The 10,657-nt window shown below is 39.4% G+C and overlaps 1 protein-coding gene across 1 annotated transcript; it reads right to left on the reverse strand.

Moving 5' to 3' along the window:
* Positions 1-5,636: 5,636 nt before the first annotated feature.
* On the reverse strand, positions 5,637-7,890 carry LOC147606067 (cytochrome P450 71AU50-like). Its single transcript, XM_086792630.1, has 2 exons — positions 6,985-7,890; positions 5,637-6,285 (listed from the first exon to the last, which is right to left on the reverse strand). Exons 1-2 carry the CDS (start codon positions 7,867-7,869, stop codon positions 5,659-5,661), a joined length of 1,512 nt encoding a protein of 503 aa, XP_086648756.1. The 5' UTR covers positions 7,870-7,890; the 3' UTR covers positions 5,637-5,658.
* Between the last annotated feature and the right edge of the window lie 2,767 nt (positions 7,891-10,657).

The raw sequence follows: 10,657 nt of genomic DNA on the forward strand, positions 1-10,657 counted from the left end.
ATCGCTCCATCGAAAATATTCTCTATTTTTTTGTATGATCATTGAAAATTCGCCGACGTCGAGCCACTTGGTATTTGCAAAATCAGTACATGGGCAAAGTGTCCTCCTCTAAATCCACAAAATTTGAGGGTGTGGCACTGTCCATGGTTTACATATTGATTTGCAATGGGAACAAATGCTTATTTTTGGAGGGGGATCCTCCCTTATTTGTGGAGGGTGGAAGTCGATGATATGGAGTTTGAAATTTTCGGGGGTGCAAGATCTGGAAAGATTTGAATTTGAATGAATCGTCGAAAAGGTCATGGCAACAATCGTAGAAAAGGTCGTCGGAAATACGATCGAAAAGGATACCGAAACCATGGTCAAAATCAGTGCGGGATTTTTTTTTCGACGCTTGTTTCCACGATATTTTTCAACGCTTTTTTCAACCCTGATTTTGACGGTGCAGGTTTTTACAATAAAACAGAGCCTCGCTTTTTTTGCATTTTTGTGCACGCGTGTGCATTTTCCTCCCTCAAGCATCAGGTTTGCCTCCTTTCCCTCACTCTCCTCTCCTCTTGGTTGCATGTGCATGTGTTTTAAGATGTGTGTGTGTGTGATTAGGGATGATTTTCTTATTTTTTACTTTGTTCTTTGTTTTGCAGGTTCTCTCTCTCCTAAGCTCTTCTCCACTTCCTTACCACTCAAGCAGGTTTGCCTCCTTTTCCCTCCCTCCCCTCTCCTCTTGGTTGTGAGATGTGTGTGTGTGATTAGGGATAATGAATGTTTTTGCTTTTTGCTTTGTTCTTTGTTTTGCAGTTTCTCTCTCTCTCTCTCCCAAGCTCTTCTCCACTTCCTAACCACTCCACAGCAAGTTCAGCTCCTTCTTTGCCCTCCCTCCCCTCTCCTCTTGGTTGTGAGATGTGTGTGTGTGTGTGTGTGTGTGTGTGTGTGTGTGTGTTTAGGGATAATTAATGTTTCTATTTTTTGCTTTGTTCTTTGTTTTGCCAGGTTTTCTCTCTCTCTCTCTCTCTCCCAAGCTCTTCTCCGCTTCCTTACCATTCAAGCACGTTCGCCTCCTCCTTTGTCCTCCCTCTGCTCTCCTCTTGGTTGCATGCATGTGCATGTGTTGTGTGTTATGAGATGTGTGCTCTTATTCATGTGTATGCTCTTATTTAAGTGCCCATGTGGGCTTTGTTATGTGTGTGTAGAGACATGTCCCGCACTCCAGATGAGACACCAACTTACTCTCTATCCCTCTTTCCATATGCCATGTCGCCTGACCAATTTATGGGTTTTTTAGCACAAGCCACACCCAAGAAAAGATTTTGCACAACAATATTTTGGGGGAGGGGTGGCCACCTCAGCTGCACCATTCGGAACAACCACTGCTAACCCTAGTTCACCAATAGAAACCCCACGAAGAGCCACCATAACCCCTCCCTCAGGTCACTCATCCGACGCTCGCAGAGGACAACGCTCCAGTGGTGGAGGTGGAGGTGGTTGTTGTCTAAGTGGGAACACGGATGGCTCTATGCCCCCACGTGAGCGTCCTTCCCCATTTAGCACCAGAAGCACTCCACGCTCACGATCATTGATATTTCGACACACCCCCCAAAAAATATTATACAATTGTCAATGGCAATGTGGTTTTGGATGATGTCAGGCAAAAGATGAAGAGCCGCATCCACGAGCTTTGCCACATTGTCTTTGACTTTATGGCCAAAGTTGGATAAAGCTAAGAAAGAAAGAGTCATTAATCAAGATAAGTATAAGCCGACCGTCGGTAGTGATGTCATTCCCATAAGGTGGATAAAGGACCACATGGTGGACGTCATGAAACATTGGCGAGGAGATGTGACTAGGAGAGTCAAGGCAGGGGGTGAGAAGCCTTGGTACATCAGCACCAAGAATTGGAATGAGGAGAAGCAAGAGTATGCAAGAAATCCCCAATGCTAAAAGCAAGAAGAGGATGCAATGAAAGCCCGAATGGAGAGCATAGGAAGCTCTCACCTTGGAAGCGGCAGTTGGGACACATTCCATGTCTACTTTGTAAGTATCAACTCTTATCTCTTGTATGTTTCATTTGATGTTATGTTATGTTTATTGTTTTTATGTTATGGTACTTTTAGAATCAAGTGGTTGGTCGGACGGCAACGAGAGAAGAAGAGGACATTGCTCGCTACCATAACACGTACTTTCTTTTGGAGAAGCTTGAGTGAGAAGGCATCAACCTCAATTGGGGGAATGTTGCATATGGTAAATGCGGCAAGCCTTAACCTTATGATTTGTATACTTGCGTTGCCATTGCATGTTAGATCGTTGTTTTGTATACCAAAAGAAAGCATCTTGTATGGTTTTGCAGGGACCAATACCTGACCCTGAGTGAGGGCTCTACATAGAGTTTCCTTGCCTATGTCTTTCCTCTTATACATACGTATTTTGTTCAGCTCACATCTTTGTTTGAGCTTTTATAGCTTGTATGCAACTACTTTATGCAATTTTGGTCATCGAGTATAAAAACCATTTTGGCTTTCCATACCATACTATGGTCTTTTGTTGGCTCATCTCGTCAGAGCTTGTAATATGGTCTTTGATATGTAAATTTCACATCTTGCAATATAATTTGGCCATTGTTTGCACTTGTCGACAATGTACATACTTTGTAATGTCAAAAACGTTCTGGCACTTCAACTTTTCCAACAAATTCACTTCGTTCTTCATATCAGAGTACAGTTGACTTTGGTACTCTATAAGTTTGGGATAATGGTGCATCTAGCTACAAGATTGTAGCTAGATGCACCATTATGCCAAAAATAAATTTATACCTGCATGCGTTGAAATAAGCATCGAAAGTTCCTCCATTCGTCGAAATAATCGTCAAAAATTTTCTACATCTGTCAAAATAAGTGTCGAAATGTTTTGCATCAGTCGAAATAATCGTCGTAATACCAGTCGAAATATGTGCCAAAAATGCCGTCGAAATAAGAGTGGAAAAACATGTTTATTTTGAAATGTATTTTGATGCATATTTCGAGGTTTTCATTTCGAGGCTTATTTCCAAGAGTATTTCGACGTTTTGGGATTTTTGAGCTTAGTTCTAAAGCGTCAAAAAGGCATGGATAAAGGCCCTGCCTCTTTTAGTGTTGAATATTTTTATAATAAATTTTATTTAAGACATTTTGTAACTTTCAAGGAGAGGTTTTATGCATCAAAAGTAGAACTTCTTGTTGGAGGAACTGGCCCTTCCATCTTGAACTATACTTTATGAATTTTTCACTATGTATTAGTCTTGTGGTATGGGACAGAAGGTTAATCTTGTCTGAAGGATTTCGATATTATATACTTAACTCTAGATTTATGTGGGATAATTTTTGGTGGTATGGGAAACTAGAATTTATTACACAAAAGTCCTTGATACAATGTCTCTTTGTCATAATTTGAAAAGATACTAGAATCTATATATGGTAAGACAATGATCTCCTTTGCTCGCAAACACACAAGTAAGGTCACTTGCTTATCCAAGTAGAAGCGACATTTTATAATGTCAACACTTTAGCTGAACGGGGATGCCCGGACGCTAGTGTGCCATCCTAGTGAATTGGTATCATGGGTGACTCCACATTAAATACTAGTTACCTTGTGTTATTGGTATATTTTGAGACCATGCTTGATGGGTGTATTTTATTGAGGTGTAACAATTAGTGCCATGCTTGACGATTGTATTGTGGTCAAAGTGAAACAACTGGACTATACTAGACAACTACACACGGTCGGAGTGTAAGAAGTAGTTTATGCAATTGATGTGCCATGCTAATTTAAGTGTAACAAATGGTAACTCACGCCATGCTAGATGATGTATATAATAATACTCTCACTGTAGTGAAACAAGTGGTGAGTGTATGTTGTGTTTATTCTTGTCAACATTTCATATTAGGATTAATTTTTGAGAAGGCAATTAGTTGGAGCAATTAATGTGTTTACATTTGTGAGATAGGTGATGAGCAGTGCGTATGTCACACATGGAGGATCTTTTCTATATTACATCATCTCAGATTATTATTATTTCATTGACCACGTGCCAAATGATTGTACAAATTATTTATGCACACTCGTGCATAGCGTTTCTATATTATTAACACTTATGTTAGAATAGTTATGGTTATTTACATTAGTGTGTGAACAAGCTCTAGTGCTTGAGATATTTTATAAAAGTGAAAAAGAAAGACTTATTTTGTGCGCAAAACTATTACTAGCTACTTGGGCTAATATATTGAATACAATTCTCAAAATACTTATGTCGTGGAAGTGGAGTAACACGTATGAGGGGGGAAATTGTACCCAATAGTGTATTGATAGTAATGTCTACTCGTGCTATGCTTCACTTTTGTCAATTTAATTCAAGGGTATGCTTTAATCCTTGATGTATATATAACTTTTGATTGATTCTTCAAAAAGTACATGAGGTCCCATGACATTCGATGTTTTGTTATCAATGTAATTTTGAAAGTTGAGACCATTAGGTTGTTTTTTTAACTAACTTGAAATGTTTCAATATGAATTCTTAATCAATTATTAGTATAACTAAATTAAATCACCATATAAGATCACGCTATTATCCTATTTTGGGTGTCAAAGACTTAACAACTAAAAAGAGATTCTAAGAAGAAAATTTAATCAAATTAATTCTTTTTTTGTCATGCAAAATCTCTCTCATCTCTCAAATACTATGTAAGGTTTAGGAGAAATTTATAATAAGTCAAGGTCATTTTTGTCTTTCATGTAGGAACCTACTTTGTAAATTTGCAATCTATTGATTATAATGCTGGATGGATCTCTGCTTATGTTTATTTATTAATTATATTTAAGATTATTCATTTTAAAATTTTCTAAGCTTTTCCACATTCATGAAGACATGCTTTAGAAGAGAAACACTATAATATTGCTCCTATTCTCAAGATACATTTTCTTTACAAAACCCCTGAAAAGACATATTTATGTCATGTCGAGCTACCAAACTAGTGTTAAAAATCATTTTTAAAATAAATCCTTAGCCAAGATTCTCTTAGTAAGCTAGTAAACATTTATTTTTCTAGCATTATTGCATAGGTATACACTAGTTGAGATGTTGAGACTTAATTACACCCATTGGGGTATTGGGCCATAGTAGTGAATTAGGAGATTAAAAGAAACATCTCTTTGAATTTTATTTTTGCAATTTTAGGAATTCCCTTGGTGTCATATGAGTGCTATTGAAAAAAATAATTTTTGAAACAAATTTGCAAACTCTTTTAACCTCTTTAATGAAATTGGAAACCCTTGTACATTTATAACATTACCTAAGTTGGATGAAATGTACAAAAACTCTTTAGGATGTGAAGGCTTATGATCTCAAACATAGTCTTGGGTATATACTCCAAAGCATTGTCATGATAAGGGTTACGATCTCAGACATAGTCTTAGTAGGCATATACTCCAAATAGTCATGCTAAGTAAACTATGTTGAAATAAGAGATATTACATGATTAAGTGATCAAAAGCTAGTAGGAATACATATTTTTTATAATCTGATTGAGAAAATAAAAGGTAAATACAAAACCATGGGCACAAGTTAAAACATTACATATCAAGATGGTAAAAAACATCATAAGGGACTATACTACTACATGGGTATATTATTCATGCGATATGGAGTACTTGTGGATCAAAACGTGTCCTAGCTATGGCTAGAAGTGGCTTCACACGCGCCGTGACTGTGCCTGACTTCTCTGACATGTCCACACTATTTCCAGTCATAAGCTTCCAATCAAAGCAATGTACAAGATTTGAAATTGTGAGCTCGACTATGGGCAAAGCTAAGGGCATGCCAGGGCAGCTACGTCGTCCTGTTCCAAAAGGCAATAGCTCAAAGTGTTGCCCACGCACATCAACCATGGTACTATTCAAGAATCTATCAGGCATGAATGTGTGTGGATCTTGCCAAACATGTGGGTCCCTTCCTATCGCCCATACATTTACTAGCAATCGTGTATCTTTGGGTAAGGTAAACCCTCCCACTTTGCAAGCTTCTATTGACATGTGAGGTATCAAAAGGGGTAAGGGAGTGTGCAAACGTAGTGTTTCCTTCACCACAGCCTTCATGTATGGTAGGTTGTGTAAATCTGATTCCTCCACCAAGCGTTGAGTTCCCACCACCCTATCCACCTCAACACGAACCTTTTCGAGAGTTTGTGGATTCACCAAGAGCTCTGACATTGCCCAATCTATAGTAACCGATGATGTGTCGATACCACCAGCAAGAAGCTCCTGTAATTTAACATAAGGTCAATTAAGTCCATTATGTATAGGTAATAGCATACCCAAAGTATGCATATGTAATAATCTAGACACTCACTCTCTCTCTCTATCTCTCTCTCTCCTCTGTGTCTCTCTCTCACACACACACATATTCAATCTTCATTTAGCTATTTACATATTTTATCCCACATCCTATCTTCAAGGACAATTTAACATTCATCCTATCTAATATGAATCCCAACTACTTCCCAAGTCTCTGTAAAATCTAGAAAAGAGAGAGAGAGAGAGAGAGAGAGAGAGAGAGAGAGAGAGAGAGAGAGAAACATCAGTAGAATGCAACACGAGGGCATATACGACCAACAGTTGGACTTGAACTCGGAAGAGAAAAGAGTTTAATACATTGGTTTTAATCAATTCCTTCCTTCCGGGCATGCACTAGTGACTACATATAGATATAAGAGCCCCTCACATAGAGGGGCATGCACTAGTGACTACATATAGATATAAGAGCCCCTCACATAGAGGGGCATTTGGATGCTAGAACTGGTGCCTAGTCAAGAAGTCGTTCCTCGAGCCGAGGATCATCCCCATAGGCCTACCCAATAACTTACAACAGGTGCCTCACTGGCATTTACAAGTCTTATGATCTTTTGAATAAATCCCCGAACATTATTAAGCTATGCCTAACGATTCGAAACAAACAATTACCAACAATACGGTTTTGATGTCGACACGTCGCAACCAGTTTGAGGACAACAAAATGTCAAGGAAGTCTTGTGGACCATTATCGGCAGCCTTCACGCTGCAGTTCTCACGTTCCTGCAGCAACCCCTCTAAGAGAATATCAGCGAGACGGTGCAGCTCGTCCATGCTGCGCTTCAACTTGCCATCTAGGAATCCTAGGCAAGGTATAACATCACCAATAACAGGCCTTTGGAACAAAACAGTAGCTTCATGGATGAGATCTTTCAAGCCTCTTCCCAACTCAGCGTTGGCGACGTCGGACAAGCTCTTCCTAACGAGGATGCGGCATATGATGTTCTCTATCATATTCTCCACACACTGTGTGAGATTCAAAGGGGATGCATGCCCGTGCTTTGCCAGCTGCTGCATGAGAAGCTTTATCTCTTGGCTTCTGATAGGCTCGAACTGGCGAACCCTAGTCGCAGTGAAGAGTTGCAGGCTGCAGAGCTTTCTCATTTCTCTCCAATGGGGGCCATATGGGCCCAAGGAGAGCGCCGTGTCCTGGCCATACTGCAAGCGCCGCGATATCTCGAAAGGCGGCCGGCTTGCAAAGGCTCTGTCGTGGGTGCGGAGAAACTCTTTGGCGAGCGATGAACTAGACACAACTACGGCATGCATGGAACCCAATTTAAGGTGGAAAAGAGGGCCATACTTGTCGGCAAGGCGGGCGAGTGAGCGGTGAGGAAGCTCCCCCGCCAAATGCAGGAGGTTTCCAATGATGGGCAAAGGGAAGGGTCCCGGAGGAAGCTGCCCTCGGGAGACAACAGTACTAACACCATAGTATAGCAATAATACCACCACTATCACTACAATTGTCAAGGCACTCGAGACCCATGTCTCTTCTTCCATCCTAGGAGTTTTTAACCTATGGCCTGCTTACACAGAGTCTCTTCTGTTGTCGAAAGCAATCTCAATTTATATGCATGGCCCGAGCCTCCTCAAATCTATCCGGAAACACATTCGTCCAATGGCTCCAACTCGGCCCATGTGCCTCCACGTCATTAAATCAATCCGTTCATCGTTAAGGCCATTTCGTTCCCAAGTTCCAACTTCTCATGCAAACGTAAGTGATGTCACTAATCGTTGACTTCGTCTGAAGTGACCTTTCGAGCTTTAAAAGACACGACGACTCCTTGACTTCATTTAAAGACCCCTCTTGAGGTTGGTCAATCACCCGCCATGCCTCGTTAAATTCTTCCCTATCTTGTGATCTCTCTTTATAGATGACCCATGAATTATGACTACCTTCAAAGGCTTACACTCACGTAATCGAGGCACCAAACTACTAAAGAAAGTACCACCTTCCCAAATAATTGCAAAGTTGCAAGCGTAGGCATGGGGTCAAGGCATAAATATATGCACCATAGTCATGTTGCTTAGCCAATTGCATTGGAGTGAACACCCTAGAAAGCTCTTAGATAACCATGGAAAAGAGACAAGACTTTAAAGACACCTAGTCAAGTCCTAAGATCTCCAGCATCAAAGCTGGCACCACCACCGATTTATTTATCACACATGAAGGAGTGCCCAACTGCTAAAGACTTTGATGCATGGGTGTCACAACACAAGTAGGAAGCTAGGAAGACTTAAAGCATGATGCATACAAGACAAATTTGTTAAAGTATGCTCCCTGAAAAGGAAAGAATACTCTAGTGGCACTAATTTTCTTCTTTTCTTTTGTACTCTTTTTTTTATTTTGTTTTGTTTTTGTTTTTGTTTTCTGTATATTTCTTATACACATGACACACAACTACACACACACCCCCTCCACCACACACACACACACACACACACATACATGCATGCATGCATACACACTTTTTTTTATGAAAATGCATGCATACACACATACATACATGCATGCATACACATACCTCCCCCTCACACACACATACATGCATGCATGCATACACACACATGCATACATGTATGTATACAAACACATAAATATATATGTGTACACACACGTGCATCACACACACACACACACACACATACATATACACACATGTATACACACATGTATACACACATATACATATATACAAATACATACCTACACACACACACACACTACAAGGCTGGGGGGGAGGGGGGCTAATGATCATGGAATCAACACGTTGGGGCCCTCATCAAGTGTCGTAAGAAATGTTGCATCCAAAATGTAGTAAATTGACATTTTTGGTTACACAAAAGTGTTTCTTATAAGTGACACTAAATTACTTAGATATAATAATAATAATACCATACACAAAAAATATCACTAAAAACGTTACTGCTACTAAAAGAAAGCCAACTACATTATCTTGCAAGATATTTATTTATGATGTTTTAATATAATCTCTCTCTCTCTCTCTCTCTCTCTCTCTCTCTCACACACACACACACACACACACACACACACACCCATCATCTTTCTCTTTCTCAAGCTCTCGTCATTTTTTTGAGATTGGGCATTCTCATTGTAGGCTATCATTTTTTTGAGATTGGGCATTCTCATTGTAGGCTATCATCAACTTTTTTGCTCCATGGAGATTGGCTTTCATGGTAAATTCATGCATTTTATTGATTAAATGATAAGAGTTGGTTGAATTTACACGTTCATTGATAAGAGTTTGTTAGTGTGTACAAAAAAATGCAAGAAAAGATGGCGCAAAGCTCACATACAAATATAAAAATGATAGAAAAGTATGCAATAACCGTCTATGGCTCAACGATCAAAACTCTAATAGTATAAGTACTACATTATACTCATGGCATGGATCCTTGTACAAATATAATGATCTATAAATAATCATAAAGCGATAAAAAATGCAAGATCAAAGTAAAGAAAACTAGGCCTATCTAATCCTCATCATCCGAGCTAGGGTGCCTATTCTCTTCACGATCTTGCCTCAGGATCCTGCAGCCTATTGAAAGTCCTAGAGACGTCCCTAGCATCATACGTTTGGGGGAAGGCGATGCCCCAACTTCCTGAAATAAATCAATACAAATCAAAAACTTATTACTACGTAATTACCAAATCACAAAATAAACATAAGTGTGTAATTTTATCCATTAGGAAATTTTGCAGGTCATTCATAGGGACTTTTTGTAGAGAGAGAAAAAGGAGCGCATCCAATTAGGACGAAGACAACGTTACGTTGAAAAATAGGTTATTTCTTTTTCGTAAATCCAAAAATTCTTCTTTTCCACCTCAAAATGTATTCTACTTACACTTGATAGTCACTTTTCACACCCGAATGCATTACACACACCTGCACTTTTGTAAAGAGGAAAACTTCTATTCCTATCTATATATTAAATACACGTATCTATCTAGAGGAGGAAAAATTCCCTCCTTCTCAAACTTCCTCTTGGGCTTAAACAATTTCTTGCGCTCTTTGCATTTCCTCTACCTTTTGCACTCCATTTCCCCAAGCTTCAACCTTCTGGAATCCATTTCCTCTTGAAACGATGGGTAGCAAATCTCATTTTTTATCATCCCGATTTTGCCCCACATGCCATCATAGATGATTTAATTCCTAGGCCAAGGAGACCAAGGTCATCAGTGTTTGCCATACTTGTATCCAACTCTATCAATGCGCAAAATTAGTGGACTCAAGTGTTTGCCATACTTGTATCCAACTCTAGAAGC

The sequence above is a fragment of the Cibotium barometz genome, chromosome 58 (genome assembly GCF_041138505.1).
Source record: "Cibotium barometz isolate CiBa-2024 chromosome 58, ASM4113850v1, whole genome shotgun sequence".
Taxonomy (NCBI): domain Eukaryota; kingdom Viridiplantae; phylum Streptophyta; class Polypodiopsida; order Cyatheales; family Cibotiaceae; genus Cibotium; species Cibotium barometz.